Source organism: Penicillium chrysogenum (genome assembly GCF_028827035.1).
Source record: "Penicillium chrysogenum strain IBT 35668 chromosome Unknown utg000004l_segment0_segment0, whole genome shotgun sequence".
Taxonomy (NCBI): domain Eukaryota; kingdom Fungi; phylum Ascomycota; class Eurotiomycetes; order Eurotiales; family Aspergillaceae; genus Penicillium; species Penicillium chrysogenum.
In genome coordinates, this window is record NW_026622752.1 from 4,794,246 (window position 1) to 4,818,444 (window position 24,199).

Below are 24,199 nucleotides of genomic sequence, written 5' to 3' on the forward strand. Positions count from 1 at the left end.
GCAAGGCAATGTTCGCGGGGTTTGGGAGAGACTTCGAAAATGGCGCGTCGGAGTTCCCGTGACACGCATTTCGCCAAGGATTTCGCGTTTCTCCGCTTTGGGATTTCGCTTTTTTTCATCTTCTAGATTCCAATAAAATAAGAGATATCTCTAATGGCCATACCACAACCTCAGCATTGGGTTCACAATCTCTCAACCTCTCAACAATGGCGCCATCTATTTCGCGCTACGCTGCGCGAATGTACCTACCTCCCTGACCCCATCGCTCGCAACTACATGAAGAACCATATCATCTCCCGATATCGAACTGTTTCCTCCCGTTCCCCCAAGGCTGGTCCTCAGGTGGTTCACGCGGCAAGAAATGCATTGTCGGTTCTGCGGCGAGCAAACGAAGGCTATTCACGTCCTCTGGAGAAGGTGTTATTACTATCGTACGGTCGCACTGGGAGACGACGACATGAGCTGCTGGCAAAGATGTTAACACCGGAAATTCCCAATGACTCCAAGGCTCTCAAAGAACTACTCTCTCAGCCTGCTGATTTCAGTGATGGCTGGGAACCCCCAGCTATCGTGAAGAACCTCGCAGCGTCTCAAATGCAGAACACAGTGGTTACAGCTGCCCGCGTCAGGCCGTTGATCAAACAATTGGAACCCCTGATCCCCAAGCAAGACAGCTGGGGCAAAGAACTAGCACATTGTCGGAAGAAGAATATTCGGCGACAATGGTACAACAATACGTTGTGTAGTCTGCTTCCACCATTACCAGAGAAGGATCTTCAGACGCTTGAGGGACTCATGTCGGGGACTGTGCCATGGGAACCTATCAAAAGAAGAAGCTCAAAGGCCCAGGTTTCCCCGACCGAGTCTAGTGGCGAGCTCTTCAAGTTACTGGCTAGGGGGCCTGAGAAGGGTACCACCTTTGCCGAATATGCCAATGGTCGGCCGCATACAATTACAGTCAGGCTTATGCGTCGTCAATGGAGACGTATGTCTGCTCTTGTTCCACGACAGTACTGGAATCCGATATCGCAAAAGTGGCGCTTCTTGTGGGATTCACCAAAGGAAATCCCTCGGCTGTCCTTTGATCTTGACAGTAGCATCGACGCAGATGCCTTTTTCAAGGAGTCACTTCAGGCGAAGGAAGACAAGACTGAGGCAGATCACCCCTCTCGATAACAAAATATTAACAATGTAATAATACACGATTTGAAATCCACACATGGCCCTAGTCATTCCCATGTTCAAGTGCTCTCTGTACTGAAACGAAGGGCTATCTCTCGGGCAAAAATGCAAGCTAACAAGCACTCCAGGATATCTCACCGATCAAGGCATAATTGCATGATTCAATAATTCAACTTTGTGAATGAGCCGTCATCTCATTAAGAATACAATTTGGACATAATAAACGTAACGCGTTAGAGGCTCTCGAGTCCCCAAGACGGAGAAGCCCAAACGAACCACATGCTACTAGAATGGGAAAAGTAGCAGAGAACAAGACGGGGTATACAAATGTGAAGGACAAAACAAGTCAGCGTAACCAATCACACCAGAAAAGGCGAGACAAATCAGTCGCTGTCAGACGAGCTAGAGCTGGAGCTGGAGCTCGAGCCCCTTTTCTTGTACTTCTTATCCTTCTTATGCTTCTTGTCTTTCTTGTGCTTCTTCCCACTATACCAGGGTATGAACAGTCAGTCTCCTCTCAATGCAAAAGACCAAAAAAACGAATAGTGTAAAGGGCAAGACTCACAGCTTATTGGATGCCATGTTTGCACCAACAGCACCCAAAACAGCACCGCCCGCAGTACCAAGCACGCCATGGCTAAGCTTGTTGCCCATGAACCCACCTGCCGCGCCACCAAGCAGCGTCGACCCGAGGCCCCTCTCACCCTCCGGTCCTACAGGACCAGGCTGTCCTTGCTGGTGTGGAGGTGCACCACCATAGTACGAGGAGCTCTCGCCGCCAGTTGGCGGGTACTGCTGTTGCTGGGGAGGGTAGGGCGAGTGGCCGCGATCCAGGGGAGGCTGTCCGTATCCAGGACCACCTTGGGGAGGGTACGGACCCTGCTGGTGCTGTGGGGCGTACCCTGGGTAGCCCTGGCCGCCTTGTTGATCATATGGCCCTGGGTGTTGGCCGTATTGGGGCTGACCGTACGCTTGCTGGCCCTGCAGCGCGAAAAGTTAGTATGGATGTCCGCGGTACGAGTACGAGAGGAGAGTGAGAGTTTTGAGCCGTGTGCGACTCTGTTCTGTGCAAGGGTATGTAATGTGCTTGGTGTATAAACTCACCTCTGGTGGGTAGTAGCCTTGCTGTTGTTGAGGGGGATAGCCCTGCTGAGGGGGGTACTGTTGACCTTGCTGGTCATAGTAACCCGCACCGCCGTATTGATTCTGCGGGGGTCCACCGTACGACATGTTGATAACTGGGGGAATAAAAGTTGGTTCTTGGGTAAGTGTTAGGTATGATGATAGTCAATAGTTAGGATGCGTTGGGCAGGAAGGTAAGATCTGGGGCTTTCCTCACAATAAATACACGGCGTCAGCGGGGTTCGCGGGGCTGAGCGGGAAATTGAGCACCGCCTCTCAGGGGTTCTGGGATTGACACAGCCTCCTTGCCCTGTTGAAATGTGGCTTAACCTTTCTTTCAGCTGAACTGGATAACCAATCAGTACGGGAGTATGTCTTTTTACGTTGGATTGTGGGCCTTTCTAGTATTTTGGCATTCGGCATTTGTCCAAGGCAGTCAATGCCAAGACGGTCGCCCCGCTATTGACGGGCTTCTCTGCAAGGAACCGAGAAGCATTCCTGCTTTGGTATTTATAGATCAGAGTTACTTGAATGGCAATAATCATGGTATATCCAGTCCCTTATGCATTCGCTATGGTCCTTCCAATTTGACAATTTCTAATGTTAATCCACGACGGGGAAGTTTGTTGGCCTTCGATTATTTTCCTTTCAAGCGCGAATGGTTCTGTTCTCATGCTTTTATGTATATTGATTGCTACCTGTGACTACTTGCCTGACATATATAATTGATTGTGATTGTGATTGCCAATGCTTTACCTTTCCCACCTTAAAAATTATTTTCAAAGTGAATTGTACTCCCATAAGACGGTGACTATCTATACTATGTGTTGAGCATATATATAGGTGACCTATATACGGATCTAGGTACCCACCCTCGTCGTCTATATAGATAGTTGTAGGAGCTCGTTTCCTTTCTCCTAATACAACTCCCTCCCTTCTGCTTCCTAAACACCACTTGACCCTATATAGTAGTGCCAACACTATATCCATACCATCGAATCGTACGGCTTTAGCTATCCCTATGACGCAGAAGCAAGCCCTTCGAGCTTAGGCGCAAAGTCAAAACCCTCGTCTATCGCAATCCTAATGTTCTAGTTGGTTCGAACGAACCTATAGACGGAGCATCTCCCAATCTTCTATCTTATCTATACTCTCCAAACAGTTTGATTATCTCGATTCCGGTCCGGCATCCAACTTAAGTCGTCAACCACAATGGCCTCTCCTAGAGACGCCACTTTGTGAATAGCTTGCGAGCCAGGAACCCGGCCCAACACCCTCGGCCGATGTTATTATTACCAAGGCACGTGAAATCGCGATGGGGCCGCGGGTACAGGTGGATGCCCACAGCAATGCTTTACGACGGAGCGCCCGATTAAAGAAAGCGAGTCTACGCAGTAGATAGAGCTCGACGAAAACGGTTGGGCTGTGACTCACCCCGCGGATCACCGCTTGTCGGATGCGCTAGTCTCCTCGTTATCGGTCAAAACCTTGTGGTCGCCAGAAACAGGCATGGAAAGTGGCCGGCCGATTTCAGCTCGGACGGCCACTTGTACCCGCACCGCTGGCCACAGGGCGACCCAGTTGTGATACGGGCCCATGGCATACCGTTCGTACCTGTTTACGCATGGAGATTTGACTTAAAATAACTCATCGTTCCAGCAACTGGGGGATGAACTAGTGAAGTTGAAGGATCAACTTCCGGCCAAGACGAGGAATCCCTCAGACATCAGCCATGGCCCTAAGTCCCACTTGAGATAGTGAAGCTCCCTAGCACTGCCGTAAGTCATTCTTCCAGGGGTTTCTCTAGCGGCTTGATGCTTTTATAAGGCTGGAACTAATGGCTAATAGAGAAGACGATTGACAAAAAAAGAAACAATTACCTACGCCTAATCCGCCCGGAATGAGCGGCTGCGCGCTGCATTATCAGCAATATTGTGCTGGGCATGCTCGACAAAGCTGCCCCGTGTCCACACTGTGGCCAATAGCCTTTAAATCTTCAAGCCGAGATATCTTTGACCTCTCGTCCGGTCACCCTCAGAGGAAAGGTATACCAGGCGAAGGAAACCTGCGACTATACCCTGCAGTGTGGAGAAAACCACCTTTCCTAGTCCATACGCTTACGAGACTAGGGCAAGGGCTATTCGCCAAACTTGAGGAAGACCAAGAGCTCTTTCCTGGTATGCGAGTGGCCGTGTCGTATCTCAGGAAGTGCTGTTCACAGTGCTGCCAGGTCATCGGCATGACGACCATCATCACCTCGCCTCTATGGGCCTTGACGACTACTTTGGGATTTCGTATCCCGTCTATCACCAAGAACTGAAGGAAGACGTGTAGCCAAGGAGCCTGAACGGTGACTGTCGCCAACGGATCCCGGACATCTTCGATGGAATGGATCGTGGGACATGATTCCCAACTCTGGGCCTTGAAGTGGCGGTTTCTGAGTCACACCGCCAGCTACGTAAGGACGCCCAAAAATGCCGTCAAAAACGATGTCAAAAACGTAGCAAAAAATATGTCCAACGTTATCTTTTACTCTCCGGGCCACTCCATAAGAAAATTAAGATCGGCAAACCCTAAGCCGTAAATCGGCGACTTGCCCATTTAGCGGCGTACTCCGCGGAAGTAGACACTCCTAGACATATACTATCCGAGTGGGAAAGGACACCAATTCGCAAAGTGGAGTAGGATTCATTACATGCAGAGTAGGCAAGCCTCCGGGTCTGAGCGTTGTGATAAGAAGCTTTCTTGCCAATAGCATGGCATTTATTGGCACTGCAGCCAAGAACCTCTCGCGATCTCGGATCTTGTCGTAGGTTTAGAAGGTTGGGGAAGAACCAGTGAAGGGAATGATGATACCTGGTAGAAGCGAACTCTATACCCCGTATCCCCGGGATACTTTGGTTCGGAGAGAAGCCGAACATGTGGTCACCCCCTCACTCCAATGCTTGGCAGTCGACTATCCACCTGGGCAAAGTCTTACTTCAGAGAAGCCCTGCCAAGGAAATACGGGCCGGATCATTCAAAGTTAACGAGTTCAAACGTTTACTTATGTGCATTTACCGATTATGTGGTAGATGTTTGTCTTAAGACCGGGTGAAAAAGTCCCAAACTCTACCCAGGTAGTATGTGGGTTTGCCTTAAGCAAAACCGGCTCTAAACCGAATCCGAGGGCCTATCACGGGTGAGTCGGCTTACGAGTCTAAACAAGTACGGCTACTGTGGGCTACTCCTAGATCTTTTCCCCTTCCATTTTAGACTCTACACCCCGCATTTTGCCTAAGCAGAAAATCTGGAGTACATAAAGATGTCTTCGGGTTGAGAAATGGAACCAAAAGTGAGGCTACTTGCATACCTATCTATGATGCGGCTGTCAGATGCAGTCATCCGATGCATCCGAAAGCACGTACTGGAAGAGAATACAAAGTTCTGGGAAAAGTCTAATGAAAACCAATCTAGAAGGTCGTAGAAGTAAAACAGACAAATAATTCCACAAAATTACTCACATAAAGCATACTGAGCTTAGTGGCTTGCATCAACCTCCGTTCACCGCAGAAAACCGTGCCATTCCGGAGTTGGAAGGTTTTTCTTTTCTAACTTTTCCCCACGAGGGACTGTCGTTTTCTGGGGCCCCATAAATTGTATCATGATCGGCAACTGAGCTTAGATCACCCTCATTCGTGCCCGTCCCCGATTCCAGATTGCTGACCCGCATGGCAAACGAATGGGATCGCATCGTATCCCTGCTTTCGGCGGGACCACAGACGTCTGTGGTCATTCGTTTGATTCTTTCGGTCCTCGGGATGTCCATTAGAATCGGATACCATGGAGGTGGGGAGGAGGACCCGCGCAGTATTTAGAGCTGCGCAAGACCCCCCATATTTTGACTTGTGATCTATCTCATTTCCCTTCCTTCGGACTTTGCGGCACGATCCGGCTTTTACTCTCCGATTCACCGGCTCCAAGATCCTTAGCAGTTATGGATGAGGCAAAGCCTCAGTATGCGGCGACACCCTCGCCGGATGTCGAGGAGCATATGAGTGTCTCCCGCTACATCTCCACGCGCATTTCCTCTCTGGTGCCTCCGATGAACCCCGCGCCAAACCCGTTCAAGGCTCTGACACTGCTTAACCGAACTCAGTGGCTTAATTTCACGGTATGTCGATCTCCCTGTAGGGCTAGCGGACAAGAAAAAGACTTGGCTAACCAGCCCAACCCAACAGGTCGCATTTCTGGGCTGGTCTTGGGACTCTTTTGACTTCTTCACCGTCTCGCTAACTACCTCCGAGCTTGCTGAGACATTCGATAAATCCGTAACCGATATCACATGGGGAATCACACTAGTGCTGATGCTCCGATCCGTCGGCGCCATCACCTTCGGAATTGCCTCGGATCGATGGGGCCGCAAATGGCCATTCATCGTCAACCAGCTGCTCTTCGTGGTCCTCGAGCTCGGCGCCGGTTTCTGCCAAACTTATAAACAGTTCCTGGCTTGTCGCGCCTTGTTCGGAATTGCCATGGGTGGCTTGTACGGTAATGCGGCTGCTACCGCACTAGAGGATTGTCCGCCCGAAGCCCGCGGTATCATTTCAGGACTCCTGCAGCAAGGTTATGCTTTTGGATACCTGTTAGCCACGGCTTTCGCCAGAGCTCTTGTCGATACTACCCCGCATGGCTGGCGACCGCTGTACTGGTTTGCGGCTTGTCCACCAGTCTTGATCATTATCTTCCGGTTGTTCCTAGGTGAAACCGAGACTTTCCGTCGGCGCCAGGAAGCGCGGCAGGAAGTGCGCGGAGGCGTTGCGGCGTCGTTCGTGTCAGAAGGGAAGGTTGCACTGCGGCGCCATTGGCTGATCCTCGTATACCTGGTTCTGCTTATGGCTGGGTTTAATTTTATGGTATGTGCTTTGCTTTCTATTAAGGAATAGAAGAAGCTAACATGGAGGACTAGTCGCACGGATCTCAAGATCTGTATCCTACAATGCTGGAGAACCAGTTTGAATTCTCGAAGAACGAAGTCACCGTCACACAAGTCGTCGCCAACCTGGGCGCCTTGTCAGGTGGCGTATTATGCGGCTGGGCTAGTCAGATCTTCGGCCGGCGGTTCTCTATCATCGTCATCTCTATCGTCGGCGGTGCCCTGCTCTACCCCTATACGTTCGTCGAGAATAAAGATGTCATAGCTGCTGCCTACTTTGAGCAGTTCATGGTCCAGGGTGCATGGGGTGTCATCCCCATCCACCTGATGGAGCTATCGCCAGGACCTATCCGGACCTTCGCCGTCGGTACCGCTTACCAACTTGGAAACCTGGTTTCCTCCGCTAGCTCGACTATTGAATCGACTATCGGTGAACGCTTCCCGCTGCCTGGGACTAAAGAAGCTCCCCACCGCTACGAGTATGGTAAGGTTATTTGCATCTTCATGGGCTGTGTCTTTGCCTATGTTATTTTGGTTACAATTGCTGGGCCAGAGCGCTTGGGTCGTAACTTCGACGCTGAGCATGATGCGGATCTCCAGGAGGTTGCTGCTCACCGCGGTCTCAATAATAAGGAAGACTTCGGGGATGATCCTGAGAAGGCTAGGACTTCGATTGTGCCGTAGACCTGCTAGTGGGTTTTGAGAGCTGTGTGATATGTGCGCGATGACTGATGATTGCTTTGTATTTCGGGACCTTGGAATGCCTTAAACGTTTTTCGAACAATGTGGACCTCGGAAGGTATGTAGAATGAGATAATTGGATGAGACAATTGGATAAGACAATAAATTTCAAAGTTGGCTTCCATGGACTTGCCCTCTAAGGAGATGGTCAGCGGGGTATCACTCAACGGCTTTGATGCACATTAGTAGAAGGTCTGTCACACCAAGGATCCGAATCTGCTTAATTGATAGTACTCATTCTGGCGCGCAAGCCAGTCTTAAAGATGAAAGATATCTTCATTTCCTTGAGGGTGACAGTGGGGCATGGATGAATCAGTACCCACCTTGACTGGATGTGGAGAGTGACGATGAAACTGTATGATTCTTGGGATCTGAGATCTGACGAGGACAGGACTACGCAAAAGGTATGGAGTATAGGTACCTACACAGAGGACAAACATAGTAAGCGTGTGACCTGTAGGGAGGCTCTTTACAGTGCAGGGATTCATCCTACCCGCACTTGTACACTATTCACACATTCACACCTAATTTTTAATTAAATAACGCAGAATACAAGAACGAGCGGAGATAATTAATGGTAATTACAGACTAATTAGTTAGTTGTGCAGGTACACTCTGGGTTGGATATGTGATGCTATACTATGTTATGTTGTATAGCACCGTCAGTCACGTCATTGCTCCTGATAATAGAGTCATCTAAGTAAGATGAAGGGAAATTAGGGGTCCACGGGTACTTAGATCGGACTAGCTGGTTTCAAGTCAAATGATTCATTGCGATCTCTTATCTCTTGTCATTTATACGGAGTGTTAGTTATACTAATAAGCAATTGTCACTATGTGGCATACGCGCGTCCTGCAGGAACCTTACGATGCGATACACAGTTGCCTGCAGTGGCAGTCCCAGTTCCGTCTACGCATCACACATTGAGGTTTCTCTATATCTCCATCAAATTCCTATTCATATTGGCTATAAGATAGAACATAATATGTAGGCCATTCTGGGCGTAAGCTTGTCTTGTCATGGCTTCAAGCTTATAGGGCTATGTACTAGTTCTGTGGTGCCAAGCCTATGATGCCAATTGCGTCGAAAAAAAAAAGAAAGGAGCACTTCGAAACCGGTGGATAATTCAAGTCAAAATCTGAAGAGAATCAAGATTAGAATAATCACTTTTGAAGTTCACAAAGACCTCGGCACATATAAATTATCTCCACAAAAAAACCACTTTCAGGGACTGTCAGGGACTGTCAGGGACAAGGACAGACGCGACGGCTTTTCTCCGCCAAGGCCCAGATCAAACCTCCAACCGCCCTTCCATTCTTGTCTTCATTCCCACCCCTTCCCTTCCCCTCGTTCCTTACTCGTTAAGGGTTCTCTTGCGAGGTTTAACCCCCTGCGCCAAGAACCTGTCGTGTGCTGGATGAAGCCCCGGCTCCGCCTTCTCCAATGCACAGACGTTCGTCTGGCTCTCCTGTCGAGGACGAAGATTCCTCGGTCTCCCGAACAGACGATGGCACCGCCATCGACGAGAAATCCCGATCCCAAATAGCTAGGCGCGGCACCAGCTTTGACCTTCGCCGCGACGGCAGCGCGACACCGCGCTCCCGAAACTCGAGCATGTGGCGCACCCCGTGCTCCCAACCTTCCAACGATACCAAACCGATGCCATTGGGCTCCCCCGACTTCCGATGGAAGCCCCCGCCCCCGACGGCCGCCGTGCGCGGCAATCACGCCAACGCAGTCCATGGTCTTCCTCCATTCTGACGGCCTTCACCACTTGTGTCGCGGTCGCATTCTTGGTCTCCATTGTCAGCTCGTTCACCGGTCGGCAACATGGTGGAGATGGTTGCGGTGTTCCGATGATGAGTCCGACGTTTATTCGTATGTTGGAGTTTGACACGGAACATACCCGCTTTGCAAGCAAATACAACCTCTTCGTCTACCGGGAGGAAGGAGTGGATCCTTACACCCAGGATAACATCGGGGTACAGTGGCCCGGACTCGGTGCATGCGCTTGAATTCTTGTGCTGACTCGTGTGTTTAGTTGAACGGCGTGCCGGTTCTGTTTCTGCCCGGAAACGCTGGAAGCTACCGCCAAGTCCGATCCCTGGCCGCCGAGGCCTCGCGACATTACTACGATGTGGTCCGACACGACGAAAGCCGCCATGCGGCCGGAACGCGGAGCTTGGACTTTTTCATGGTGGACTTCAATGAGGATATGGCGGCGTTCCATGGACAGACGCTGTTGGACCAAGCGGAATACGTAAACGAGGCGATCTCATACATACTGTCACTTTACCACGATCCGCGACGCACCCGCCGAGATCCAGGGTTACCCGATCCCAGCGCAGTCGTTCTTGTCGGACACTCTATGGGAGGAATAGTGGCACGAACCGCTCTAACTATGGCAAACTATCAAGCCAATTCGGTCAATACGATCATCACCATGTCTGCACCTCACGCGAAACCGCCTGTCTCCTTCGATTCCGATATCGTCCACACCTATAAACAAATCAACGACTATTGGCGTGATGCCTATGCGCAGACATGGGCGAACAACAACCCGCTCTGGCATGTCACTCTCATCTCTATCGCGGGTGGTGCGCGTGACACCGTGGTGCCTTCCGACTACGCCAGTATCTCCTCGCTCGTTCCCGAGACTCACGGATTTACCGTATTCACCTCTTCTATTCCGGATGTCTGGATTGGCATGGATCACCTGTCGATTACTTGGTGTGACCAATTCCGCAAGGCTATAATTAAATCATTGTTTGAGATCGTCGATGCCCGACGCCCTACTCAAACGAAACCACGGGCTGAACGGATGCGTGTGCTCAAGCGGTGGTACTTGACGGGTCTGGAGTCAGTGGCCGAGCGTACACTGCCCCAGAAGGAGGCTAATACCCTTCTGACACTTGAGGATAACGCAAATACTATTCTTGCACAGGGCCAAAGGCTGATCCTGCGTGAATTGGGCCTACAGCATGGCCCGGATGTTCGTCTTTTACCAATTCCTCCCCAGGGCGTTTCTGGTAAAAAGTTCACCCTACTCACGGACCAATCGCTTGATAAGAATGGCAATATCGAGGTTCTCTTCTGCAGCGTGTTCCCGCTATCCAACGGCCGTTCAACGAATTTCCCGTTGAATTTGGATTTCTCCGGTGGCACTGTTGGCTCAACCCGTTTGGCCTGCAAGAGCGCAGCTGAGGACACTATTCATTTGCCTGCATCGACCCGCTCATCCAAGCACGCCTACGATCGTACCCCGCCGTTTTCGTATCTCCAGTACGATTTGGAGGCTCTTGCAGAGCACCAGTTCGTGGCTGTGGTGGACAAAGCCAATGTACGGACGTCAGGCTTCCTCGTGGCGGAGTTTTCGGACAGTTCGGACGCTATGATTCGGGCTAAAGTGGGATTGGGAGGATTGCTCAGTGCTGGTCTGAAGATGCGGCTGCCTGCAAGCCGGCCCATGCTCATGGAAGTTCAGATCCCCGCACTGTATTCAAGTCTACTTGATTACCGGTTGAAGATCACTCGCCATCCCCAGAAGGAGGAGCTGTTCGCTCCATTGCTCCGGCAATCCGTCTCTGACCCTCACGAGTCGAAGTTTTTCGTCAATGTCAATGAGGTCAGCGTAAACCTGCATGGTGTGGCGCCATACATGCCGCCTGCAATTAGCGAGCAGGCCGCTCTCGCGGGCGTATCATTCCACCTGTGGACAGATCCAACCTCTGACTCGACGGTCGATATCTCCCTCCAAGTCGATCTCGCTAGCAGTCTTGGCGAGTTAGTGATGCGGTATCGCACCATCTTTGCGGCCTTCCCACTGCTCGTCGTTGCCCTCGTTCTGCGTAAGCAGTTCCAGGTCTACGATGAGTCTGGTTACTTTATTCCCTTCACAGACGGCCTCGATCGTGCATTGCGGTCCTCCTTCCCTCTCCTGCTGGTAGCTATGTCTCTGCTGGCCACCTCCCTGGCTACTTCCAAAACCCTGCCCCAGACTGATGAAACCCTCCACTGGCGGTCCAACTCGACCGAGACTCCTGTCGACTTCACCAAGAATGATCTCTTGCTTGGCTCACAAGACGGTTTCTTCTGGTTCTTAGTTCCAGCGTTTGGTCTCATCAGCGTTGGCGTCTGCGTCCTTGTCAACTACCTTGCCCTCGTCCTCGTAAACATCTTCTCCTTAGTCTATGGGGTCCTACACAGCAAGTCAGGGTATATCCGACGAGAAGACCGGGGAAATATGCCGATCTTCCACACCCCCACACCTCGACGACGCATTATACACACCGCCATCCTTTTGATCCTTGTCTCAACAGCCATCCCTTACCAGTTTGCCTATATGGTCGCCTGCATTGTGCAGCTAGCCACATGTGTGCGGGCGCAATGGCACGCGAAGGAAACCAGGTCCACCTCGCACCTGAACTTCGACAACTATGCACACTCCATCTTGATCCTGATGTTGTGGATCCTGCCAATCAACGTGCTAGTCCTTCTGGTCTGGGCTCACAATCTCGTCGTGCACTGGTTTATGCCGTTCTCATCCCACCACAACGTCTTATCTATTATGCCCTTCCTCATTCTCGTCGAGACCATGACCAGCGGCGCTATGATACCGCGCATCACGACTAGGTACGTAAAGTCGTTATTCCCTATCACTCACAATCCTAGGCTAACATATCATCTCCGTCTCAGGTTCAGACACGTCACCTCGATGATCTTCTTCTGCATCGCCATCTACTCCGCGATCTACGGCGTCTCCTACGCGTATCTCCTCCACCACCTCGCCAACCTCCTCGCAGCCTGGTTTGTCGGGATTTACCTAGTCGGCAACAATTTCTCACCGCGCCGTCTGTGGCGTATCATCGACGGCGACGAGCTCCCATCAGAAACGGGGAGCAGTCACGTTAAGAAGAAGCCATGAAGCTACTCACGTCTGTTCTTATTCTGCTTGTTTGATTCGCTTTTTGCCACGGAGTTGCGCTGCGCATATGGGTCTGGAGTTTACGAGCGTTGTCACCTTTTTGTACAGACATCGGGGTTGTCTTTCCCAGCGATTTCACGCATATCGATGTCCCCATCTCTTCCTGCCTTCACACCAATCCTTAAACCTCCCAACACCACCTGTCACGACACCTAGTCCACATGTCCACGTCTCTCCTAGTGGGAATCATCGGAGCCTTGTGACACTACTTGACACTCGCAGCCTCCAGACTTCGGAATCTGTTCTACTATCTGGCAGGCTGCTATGATGAAGTTTTGTATATATCCCGGATGTGCTTTTTGCTGTTTCGGCTACTTTTTATTGTTCACTATCTGGACATAGATTGCGGGATGCGACGGATTGATTCTGCTTGTCGGTTCTGGGCGTGTGGGTGGTTCTGTGTGTGTTTTTGTTCTGGTTTATAGAGTTGTGCATTCCCACATACTAATTATCTTACCACTTAATCTTGTTCTCTGTAGACCACCTGGGCAACTGAGTAGATGGGGATTCATCGCATCGATCTCGTCATAAACATGTCTATGTAAAATTTATGCATGTCAGAATATTGAAAGATAGGTCCAACGTTTATATAGGATAATTTCTGGCGTTAATTAGCATTATGAATTCTTTCACACCAGAAACTTGAGATTTATTGTAGAACAAGGAGAAGCTCGGTGTGGTTGATATATCTAGATAGTACGAGCTATTGTGCCACTTATAGTACTGCAGCAGCTTCCATACTCCAAGTAAAGGTACAATCACAATCTCGTGAGATATCGCAATAAGATTTTAATATACATAGTGACCACAATACCAGATCTGGGTTAATCCTGTCAAACCTAGACCCCAAATCGGAATTCTCTAACCTTCTTCTGGTAGTAGTACGATGCCAACAAGCCAGTGGCGCCAAGCGCCAAAGGCACAGGCGCCTTAGCACCGGTTTTAATGATCCTGGGGATTGCAGAACCAAGAAGGAGTACGCTGTTTCCCAAAGCAAGCTCGGTGCCGTAGTCACGGTTCTCTTTAATCAGATACCCTGACCAAATCGTTAGCTCGGGTGATGAATCATTGCCTAAAATGGCGTTATCTGGTCGTCACTTACCAGAGTATGCGTATGAGATTCCGAGCCCGACACCCGCGATCAAAGAAGGCGCTGAGCGGGTCTTCAGGTACCCAGCCAGACCCCCTGCAGGCACTGTTTTTAGTCATTAGTTGGCAAGTCACATTTGTTACATGTGCGGGCGACTTACGAAGGGCGGCAAGAGTGAATGAAGGGTGTTCGGCCATGATGAGAGATGTATGGGAGAGGTGAGTGACGTTGGGGTTCGTGACAGTCCTTCGACAAAGATCGTTTAAGCATGCAATCCTCCGGAACGTTCCGGGGTCCCCTGGTAAACAGGAGCTAGTCCCAATTGGATCTTGGTGGCTTGGCTCCACACTGTCTCCGCTTACTCATAGTGTCTATACCAGGGCATTATTGTAGGGATATATAGATCAGTTATGGTACCTAGTTGGTTTAGACCTGGGTACTGCTTTTTAATCAGCATGTCGAAATATTTATATTTGAATGGCATATATCCCCTAGACCCTCAACTACGTGGGATTCTACTCACACTTGTTTTCTCGCCATGTAGGCGTACCTCCAATATGGTGCTATCAGGGGTTCGGTCCGCACACAGCTCGATCAAACTCCCGAGCAATACATATTACCATACCATTAAAAGAGAGGGTAAATGTATCAGCGGGCAGAATGTTTGGGATACAGAGCAGCGCCGACTATCTGAAGCACCTCCGATCCAGGAATCTAATTGATCGACAACCCCGATATAGCCATGGACAACTGGCTCATATATTTGACTGGAACGGAGAAAAAGACATCTTGAGACCGCGAAGTTTTACTCTTGGAACGAGAATAATGGCAACACTGGTTGTATCTGCCCTGGCCTTTGTGGTCAGCGCTTCATCCTCTATTGAATCTGCTGTTCTGTCGAAAAGCAGCGTTTCCTATAGGGTGAGCGAAGTCGTCGCCTCGCTATTTACAGCATTATTTCTCCTGAGATTTGCTGCTAGATCCTTGGTATTAGGCCCTCTTCTGAAACCTTGGGCTGAAATGCTGTCTATGCAGTTTCCACAGCGCTCTTCATGATCTGGATAATGGGATCTGGACTGTCACCGAACATTGGAGCCAAGCTGACATCAGCCTTGAAACTATCTATACGATACCCTCTGATAGGCTGTCTTTCTTATCCCTTTATTTCCCCTGCTTCAAAGTGATAGGCCCGTCACCACAGATCAACCCCGATGACTATATATGTATTAGAGAGGAAGGGAAGGGTCTAAGCGCTGTGCCCGGGAAAGGGGGCGCCTGGGTAACCAGACATAGAAAAAGGGGCTGTGAGAGAAAGGGGGAAAAGGTAGAAAATCAATAAACAATAAAATCAAAAGCTACAAGGGAAACAGGCAAAACAGATTAAATCAAAGGATCAGATCTCCAGATCACAACTGCACTACAGAGTACAACCTCCTTACACGGCATCTACCCCGGATTCGAATAGTGGATACCCAAAAAGCAAATGCATGTCTAACATAGTCTGCATCGAGCTAACTCGTCATAAAGGGGTTAGACTAGGTGAGATGAAGATTCGCCTCCGTGCCCCATCAAATAAACAACTGGGGCACCGGGTACAGATGCCATGTCGGATCCACTCTCTAAATGTCAAACGGTATGCCCGATGCCAGCAGATGATACCTGATAACTCGTCCGGTATATTGTAGGATCGGTATATACCGAACTGTGTAGTGTACATTTGGTGACCTCGCCTCGACGTGCCAGGAGGTGGCGCGGGAACGCCACAATATTCAGAAGGAAAAGGGGGAAAAAAGAAAAGACGGAAAAGAAACGAGTGCGAGACGTGCAATTTCGGTTCCCTTCCAGAAGCAGTTCGAGGAAAAAGTAATTCGATGTAAATGATTCGCTCGCGCGGAAATCTCGGATTACGGAGTGGCCATCTACTATACCCTGGACGTAGGGACAGAAACTTTTTTTTTTTTTAATTTTTCAATGAGCATTGTTGGATGTTAGATTTGCAGGCCCACTCCAACTGTGCCGATTCCGTTTTTTTCCACTTCTTTTTGTATTTTTGTATTTTTCTCTTTTTGGGCTTTTCCAAGGTTGGCTTGGATGATTTTCGTTTGGATTTTCTTTGGAGTTTGGGTATTTTTTTGACTTTTGACTTTTTTTTTGCCACCCGATTCCTTTCGCGGGGGATAAGGTGCGATAGCAGGGGCCTCACTTCTTTTGTTCTAGATGGGTTGTGTTATTATTAGTGCAATATGCATACAACGTAAGCCGAATTTCTTATTTGGCGAGACTTGGAAGACTTTTCGAAATTTCAAAATTTGGTATAAAACACGCGATAAGCGATAAGATAAATCAAGCGGTGAAAGAAATCCTCGACATCCCGTGGGTGAGATTCGCGTTTAATTGGACGTTCATACAAAGAGAACACGTTGGAGAAAATTACCTACATACGTAGGTATTAAATATTGAGATGGGAAAGCTGTCGAATACTAGTCGTACAGGTTTATAAGGTGATTTTTATTTCTGCCTGATTTTTGGCTGAGATTATATTCAGCTCTGACCGACATGCCAACTACATATGTAGGATCGGATGCGTACCCAGCGGTTAAGCATCCGCATGTCGACACGGAGGTGCCAAGTCTGGGACTGGACGAATACTAACACCCTAGCAACTCTAAAAATATGCAGTTTCCCTGGGAGAAAACTCGGGTTTCTTCCCTAATGGTACTGCGCCACTCAGTCATGAGTGGCGAAGGGCGAACTCGCGCACCTCTGGCTGGTTCAAAAATGTACTTTGTACAACAGGGATAGGAGTGTTGGTACTATAGTATTGGACTAAATTATCCTCGGACAATCACCTAGAGTTACTCCGTACGGAGTACGCATATGAGATTTGTTACAGGACTCAAGTGAAATGCAGGTTCAGATGAGAGTTACTTCAGGTCTGCCATATCCAGGCTATACATAGTTAGTAGTAACTGTCAGTAAATGGGTATACAACAATGTACGCTATACAAGCTATTCAGAGATAATCAATTGAATATTGAATATAGAAAAATATTAAAACAATTAAATAAAATAAAATAAAATAAAATAAAAAAGCCACCTACTAAGCCAAATACAGCCAGGCAGCGGGTTCAACCAATCAAACAAAGGGAATTCGGACGAAAGCAGGACTTAACCCAATAAGGGTGCAGGAACGGACATACTAAGCCTAATTCAGCACTAGTGCGGGACAATGGGCCTGAAAATTTTAAAAAATTTTTTGATTGCCATTTCATAGGGTTTTGCCGCCCAGGTTATGCCACACGATAAATATCCTCGCCCCCCTTCCCTTTCTTCCCCTCTCCTCCACTCCTGCATCTTTTTCTTCGAGGGTCGGCCTCTTCTTTCTTTTTTCTTGTTTTTCTACTCTGCATAGACAGAATAGAAAAAAAGTTCGCTCCAATCTTTGAGCGCTCGCGTCTGAAAATTTGACGCAGTTGAGTATTTTGCTCAAAAAAATTTCTACGATACCCCTCATAGAAAAAAAGGAAGGATTTTTCTTTCTTTACTCTAATACCCCTTCCTCCTTTTCAACCGCCAAAATTTCTTCCAAAATGCCTGCCGCCAACGTCGCCTCTCCTGCCGTCACTGGCAAGGAGACCGCCCAGTCGGTCGCTGTCCTCGAGGACCTTGTCAAGAACCTCAACTTGTCCAGCAGTGCCGATGAGGCCGCTGCCGCTGCCACCAACCTTGCCACTCTCTTCAGCGGTCCCATCGAAGACCAGACTGTTCCTCTGAAGGCTACCGAGATCTTCAAGAAGCAGCTGGCCGACAAGAAGGACGCTACCGCCCGTGAGCGTGCCTGCGAGGGTATCCGTGCTATTGCCTCCCACTCCACAATCGCTCCCGGTGTCGAGCCTCACCTTGTGGCTCTCCTTGGCCCCGTCCTTGCCGCCGTCGGTGACAAGATGGTCCCCGTCAAGCAGGCCGCCCAGTCCGCCGCTCTCGCTATCACCCAGGCTGTTACCGGCAACGCCGTCAAGGCCGTCATCACCCCTATCCTTGATTCCCTCGCCAACGCTCAGAAGTGGCCCGAAAAGATGGCTGCTCTCGACTGCCTCAACATCCTCGTCGAGTCTGCCCAGATGCAGCTCGGCTACCAGGTTCCTACTTTGATCCCCGTCATCTCCGAGGCCATGTGGGACACCAAGGCCGAGATCAAGAAGGCTGCCTACTCCACCATGGAGAAGGTCTGCGGTCTGATCGTCAACAAGGATATTGAGCGTTTCATTCCCGAGCTGATCAAGTGTATCGCCAAGCCCCAGAACGTCCCCGAGACCGTTCACTTGCTCGGTGCCACCACTTTCGTCACTGATGTCACTGGCCCTACCCTCGCTATCATGGTTCCCCTGCTTGACCGTGGTCTCGTTGAGCGTGAGACCGCCATCAAGCGTAAGACCGCTGTCATTGTCGACAACATGTGTAAGCTTGTGGAGGACCCCCAGCTTGTCGCTCCCTTCTTGCCTAAGATGTTGCCCGGTTTGAACAAGAACTACGAGACTCTCGCCGACCCCGAGGCCCGTGAGAAGACTCGCCAGGCTCTTGACACCCTCTCCCGTGTCGGTCACGTCGTTGACGGCAAGATCCCCGAGGTTTCCCGCGCTGGTGACATCTCCACCGTCTCCGCCATCCTCAAGGAGATCCTCGAGGCCAAGCACAAGGACGTCATTGCCAAGTCCGAGGAGGCCATCAACTACGTTGCTGCTATCGCCGCTCAGCTCGTTGACGAGAAGGAGAACGACCACGTCATCTGGACCCAGAACACCATTCCTTACATCACTGCCATCGTTGGCGAGGGTGATGCTAAGGCTGTCGCTGAGGAGCTCCGCAAGAAGGCCTGCCCCGATGCCGCTGCCGCTGATGCTGTTGCCTCTGACGAGGAGGAGGGTGTTGACCTTTGCAACTGCACCTTCTCCCTGGCTTACGGTGCCAAGATTCTGCTGAACCAGACTCACCTGCGCCTCAAGCGTGGTCAGCGTTACGGTCTCCTCGGTCCCAACGGTTCCGGAAAGACCACCCTCATGCGTGCCATTAACAACGAGCAGCTTGAGGGCTTCCCCAAGAAGGATGAGGTCAAGACCGTCTACGTCGAGCACGATCTCGACTCTGCCGATACTGAGCAGACTGTCATTGCCTGGACCCAGAAGAAGCTGGCTGAGGTTGGACAGAACCCTCCCCGTGAAGAGCTCGAGGCCAAGCTGCTCAACGACTTCGGTTTCTCCGAGTTCCAGATCCAGGGTCCCATCACTGCCCTCTCCGGTGGTTGGAAGATGAAGCTCGCTCTCTGCCGTGCTGTCTTCGAGAGCCCCGATATCCTCCTGCTTGACGAGCCTACCAACCACTTGGACGTCAAGAACGTCGCATGGCTCGAGGACTACCTGAAGAACTCTCCCTGCACCTCCATCATGGTGTCTCACGACTCCAAGTTCCTTGACAACGTCATCCAGCACGTCGTTCACTACGAGCGCTTCAAGCTCCGCCGTTACCGCGGTACCCTCTCCGAGTTCGTCAAGCAGCACCCCGCTGCCAAGTCCTACTACGAGCTCGGTGCCTCCGAGATGGAGTTCAAGTTCCCCGAGCCCGGTTTCCTTGAGGGTGTCAAGACCAAGTCCAAGGCCATTTGCCGTGTTACCAACATGTCCTTCCAGTACCCCGGTACCCCCAAGCCCCAGATCCACGGAATTACCTTCCAGGTCTCCCTTGGTTCCCGTATTGCCGTCATCGGTGCCAACGGTGCTGGCAAGTCTACTCTCGTTAACGTCTTGACTGGTGAACTTATCCCCACCTCCGGTGATGTCTACCAGCACGAGAACATCCGTATTGCCTACATTAAGCAGCACGCTTTCGCTCACATTGATAACCACCTGAACTCCACTCCTTCCGAGTACATCCAGTGGCGTTTCCAGACCGGTGAGGACCGTGAGACTATGGACCGTGCCAACAAGATCGTCACCGAGGAGGATGAGAAGGCCATGGACAAGATCTACAAGGTTGAGGGCACCCTCCGTCGTGTTATCGGCATCCACTCTCGTCGCAAGTTCAAGAACACCTACGAGTACGAGATCTCTTGGTCTCTGGGTGACAACGTCGGCATGAAGTCCGAGAAGTGGACTCCTCTCATGTCCGCTGACAACACCTGGTTGCCCCGTTCCGAGATTATCGTCTCTCACCCCAAGCAGGTCGCTGAGGTTGACCAGAAGGAGGCCCTCGCCTCCGGTCAGTTCCGTCCCCTTGTCCGCAAGGAGATCGAGCAGCACTGCGCCAACTTCGGTCTCGATGCCGAGCTTGTCTCTCACTCTCGCATGCGCGGTCTCTCCGGTGGCCAGCGTGTTAAGGTCGTTCTCGCCGCTTGCTCGTGGCAGCGTCCCCACCTTATCGTCCTTGACGAGCCCACTAACTACCTTGACCGTGACTCCCTCGGTGCCCTCTCCAAGGCTATCAAGTCTTTCGAGGGTGGTGTTGTTATCATTACTCACTCCCGTGAGTTCACTGAGAACCTGACTGACGAAGTCTGGGCCGTCAACGACGGTATGATGACTCCCTCCGGACACAACTGGGTCCAGGGTCAGGGTTCTGGCCCCCGTCTCGACGCCAAGGGTGACGATGATGAGGACAAGTTCGATGCCATGGGTAACAAGATCGTTGTCCAGAAGAAGGTCAAGCTTTCTGGTAAGTCATACAATTATACCTCACTTATACATCGCAATGTTCAATTGCTAACTGTTTCCCTACAGGTTCTGAGCTCCGCAAGAAGAAGAAGGAGCGTGCTGCCCGCCGCAAGCGTGGTGAGGAGGTGTTCTCCGACGAGGAAGACCTTTGAACGCCCAGTTGGGGTGTTTATTGATGCATATTATGATCGGTTGATGAATTTCATATGCTTTGCTAGGACAAAATACAATTCTCTGTTCAAACATTCGTTATCATCTTTCAAGACTGCTGTAGATTTGTGACCTTGTAGTTCGGAACATAGAGCTATTTGCTCAGACTGGTTTAAGTGACTGCGGGATGTAGTCGTGTCTATACTCAATGCCCCGATATCCAGGCGGGTTGCTCTAGTCTGCCCTCGCCTACGTAGTTGACTATGTTCCGTTACAGGCATTGCATGCCTCACTGTTGCCTTGAGCCCTGCATCCAAATTAGCGTCGTCTTCTTGACCGTTTTCGTGCATGGTCTGGCATCCGTCCACTCCTATTTTTACAATCTATATCTGTTAGAAGTTTCCTCCCACTGTCCTACTCACACTTATTACGCTTCCATGATTATGATTTTGTGCTACCTATTGAGAGAAGTACACCACAGTTATATCGTGCTTTGTGCACTCCATCAAGAATCGTCCTGGAAAAACCGTCAGAATCAGAGTCGGAGTCATATTCATGGAGTTTCTATCAGCGTACGCCGGCTCCTCGATTGGCCTTGGCATGCCGTCCATCCTTCCAGTCCTGAGCCGAGTACCCAACGCCAGGCCGAGATGTATCCCGAGTCAAGTGTACCTATGTAAGTGATGTAGCTCCCATAGACTATGGATATATTGGAACCAGCTTGAATCACAATTTGATGGGTGTTTTCTACTCTGCTGTCAATGCTAGCTCTCTAAAAGACATTCGTGATCGATTTATACCTTCAATCTTGAGGGCCTTGTAACCATGTCAAAAATTCTCTCATTTCCTTGCCTGTTCCTAGGAAACTTATCACACACTATCTATATCTCACTCCGTCTAGCCCTTGAGAGCCAAAGCTCCGACCTACTAGGATGCGAGGGGGGAATAGTTCACTCCTGGTTAATCCTAGCTAGAACTACGCAAGAGCCTCCAGGAATTGTGGAAATTCCCTAGTGTTGGGATGTGCTGCCTGGCTGCTGGCGCTCTGCTTGTCAGGAGATCTTCCTGGCGAAGATATTTTCTAGGCAAATCCTGAGTTCTTTGGCATCAGGGTCATGCAATCGCCAGGCGATTTGCGACTGTCTAGAACAGTTTCGCTTCTTCAACGTGTCGTTTCTCCAATGGTTTACAAGAAACCACACGTTATCCCATCAAGCCTCGACTGGCCCGACCTTAACATCAACCCGTCTTTGAAGCTCAGCCATGTTATCCACTTGCCGCAGCTTTTTCCGTTTCTGAACCTCCAAGTCCTTGAAACGCTTCTTGCCTCCATGCTTCAGCTTCGTAATCATATCAGCCGCTTGACCACGGGTCAAGTCCTCGGGCTTTATATTGCCATCCCGAATGCGAGCTCCGTTCAGCATTTTAATTTGTCCCGGTGTTGCCTGGGCCCGTCGCCAAGGTTTCCAAGAAGCGATGTAATGTTCTTCAAACTTGGTGCTGGCAAAGGTATCCGCTGCGCGGACAATGCTCTCCAGATCCGAGCCAGTGGCGATCTTCCGAGGACGTGTGAATTGCGGTGCCTCTGTTGTTGGGTTATTGAATTTCATGACGTGATGAGCAGTGAAGATATCATCTGCTTTCTCAATCGTGATCCAGCCAGATATATCAGTAAGCATATATCTGTCATCGCCGACCCGCACCCAGTTGTGCGGGCTGAACGACCTGATGTGTCGCTCGGACTGCATGTCTCCTAGGAGATCATATATACTGTCGTAGGTTGTAAATTGGAGTTTCAGGTCGTTGTCTGAGCCATCGTATGGTTCAGCGGCCTCAGAAGTGGGTTCCGATTGGCTTCCCTGGTCATCATCATTCTTCTTCATATCTTCCACGCTGGTGTTGTCCAAAACCTCGTCTGGGTCCAAGCCGAACAATGTCGGTGTTGATAGGACTCCAGTTTCTAGCGAAGCTACCATATCGATAACATGGCAGTCCTTTTTCCCGGGAAAAAGTCGAAGACCACGCCCGATCATTTGGATGAGCAGATTTCGTGATCTGGTCGGTCGAGCTAGGAGCACGCAGTCGATATTTGGGATGTCCGTGCCTTCTGTGAAAAGGCCACAATTTAACAACACGGGAAATTCTTGGTCTTTAAAAGCTCGTAGCTGTTCCGCACGGACGCCTTTAGGTGTGCTAGCCGTGATATACCTAGCATCGACGCCATGGTCGCGAAAAGCGGCGGTAAGCCGCCGCGCGTGCTCGATATCGACACAGAATACAAGAGTCGACTTTCTATTCTCAGCACTTGCCATCCATGCCCGGACAGTGATGTTGTTCGTGGATGTAGTATTAACCGCCTCCGAAAGCGATCCCAGGGCAAAGTCTCCGAAACTATCTTTCTTGACTTTGGACAGATTGGCCCCGGACTTGACAGTTGTAAAGACGGCATTGGCCAACCAGTTTTCACCAATCATACCAACGTAGTCCTTGTGATAGACAATATGATCAATGGCAGCGCCCAGTTTGAGACCATCGAACCGTGAAAAAGTAGCCGAAACACCCACCAAGACCGGTCCGTTGGGAGATGGCTCGTTCAATCCGAAATGCCCCAGAGCTTCACGGTATGATTTAGCAACTATATGATGAGCCTCATCTACCAACACGAGCTTGAATGCACTCGGATCAAACTTGTACATGCGCCCCCGCGCTAGCGTCTGAACTGACGCGATGATGATGTCCCCTGCTCCCGTCGCAACATTCTTGCCCATTTCTATTTCGACGGTCTTGTCTGGATACGCCAGACTGCAGTGTTTTGCGGCTTGTTCGACGAGCTCGCGTCGATGGACGATAATCATGGTCTTGGTGGCTTTCGCATCGCGAGGAGGTATTCGGCTGATAAGCTGTGTGAAAATGACCTGCAAATATCAGTATGATGTTGGATAAGGAGTATATTTAGCCTTACTGTCTTGCCAGCTCCTGTTGCAAGTGAGATTCCTAGGCGTCGATGGCCTTCACCCAGATATTTCAGGACGGATTGAATGCTTTCCTCTTGGTAGTCGCGGAGCACAATGCTCGGAGGAACTGGGGACTCGGTGGAATTGAAGCGCACATGGCGCAAAGGCTTTTGCAGCAGAGGACTCTTCACCAAGTATCTCCTTGGGAGTCTCAACCGCGAGACACACCGTATGAACTCCATGCCGATGTTGTAATGGTCTCTGTCTCACTGAAGCTCAAAAGCGAGTGCAAACAGTGCAAACATGCTTATCGATAAGCCTGCATCTCCTAGTGGATCTCCGCAGCTCGACTTTTT

General features: G+C 50.2%; 7 protein-coding genes across 7 annotated transcripts; 4 read left to right on the forward strand and 3 right to left on the reverse strand.

Moving 5' to 3' along the window:
- Positions 1–153: 153 nt before the first annotated feature.
- On the forward strand, positions 154–1,176 carry N7489_007777 (uncharacterized protein; the record flags this gene model as incomplete). Its single annotated transcript, XM_056713527.1, has 1 exon — positions 154–1,176. One exon carries the CDS (start codon positions 154–156, stop codon positions 1,174–1,176), a length of 1,023 nt encoding a protein of 340 aa, XP_056567242.1.
- Positions 1,177–1,565: 389 nt separating this feature from the next.
- Positions 1,566–2,412, reverse strand: N7489_007778 (putative glutamine-serine rich protein MS8; the record flags this gene model as incomplete). The annotated part of the gene is made up of 3 exons (XM_056713528.1): positions 1,566–1,668; positions 1,748–2,163; positions 2,287–2,412. 3 exons carry the CDS (start codon positions 2,410–2,412, stop codon positions 1,566–1,568), a joined length of 645 nt encoding a protein of 214 aa, XP_056567243.1.
- Positions 2,413–6,280: 3,868 nt separating this feature from the next.
- On the forward strand, positions 6,281–7,903 carry N7489_007779 (sugar transporter family protein; the record flags this gene model as incomplete). The annotated part of the gene is made up of 3 exons (XM_056713529.1): positions 6,281–6,457; positions 6,525–7,199; positions 7,253–7,903. The coding sequence occupies 3 exons, from the start codon at positions 6,281–6,283 to the stop codon at positions 7,901–7,903; spliced, it is 1,503 nt and encodes a 500-aa protein (XP_056567244.1).
- A 1,501-nt stretch (positions 7,904–9,404) lies between these two features.
- On the forward strand, positions 9,405–12,885 carry N7489_007780 (GPI inositol-deacylase; the record flags this gene model as incomplete). The annotated part of the gene is made up of 4 exons (XM_056713530.1): positions 9,405–9,674; positions 9,851–9,943; positions 10,003–12,593; positions 12,657–12,885. The coding sequence occupies 4 exons, from the start codon at positions 9,405–9,407 to the stop codon at positions 12,883–12,885; spliced, it is 3,183 nt and encodes a 1,060-aa protein (XP_056567245.1).
- Positions 12,886–13,784: 899 nt separating this feature from the next.
- Positions 13,785–14,232, reverse strand: N7489_007781 (TMEM14 family protein; the record flags this gene model as incomplete). Its single annotated transcript, XM_056713531.1, has 3 exons — positions 13,785–13,981; positions 14,048–14,140; positions 14,196–14,232. 3 exons carry the CDS (start codon positions 14,230–14,232, stop codon positions 13,785–13,787), a joined length of 327 nt encoding a protein of 108 aa, XP_056567246.1.
- A 3,393-nt stretch (positions 14,233–17,625) lies between these two features.
- Positions 17,626–20,891, forward strand: N7489_007782 (putative translation elongation factor eEF-3; the record flags this gene model as incomplete). The annotated part of the gene is made up of 2 exons (XM_056713532.1): positions 17,626–20,740; positions 20,806–20,891. The coding sequence occupies 2 exons, from the start codon at positions 17,626–17,628 to the stop codon at positions 20,889–20,891; spliced, it is 3,201 nt and encodes a 1,066-aa protein (XP_056567247.1).
- Positions 20,892–22,100: 1,209 nt separating this feature from the next.
- On the reverse strand, positions 22,101–24,085 carry N7489_007783 (DEAD/DEAH box helicase; the record flags this gene model as incomplete). Its single annotated transcript, XM_056713533.1, has 2 exons — positions 22,101–23,804; positions 23,852–24,085. 2 exons carry the CDS (start codon positions 24,083–24,085, stop codon positions 22,101–22,103), a joined length of 1,938 nt encoding a protein of 645 aa, XP_056567248.1.
- Positions 24,086–24,199: the final 114 nt, after the last annotated feature.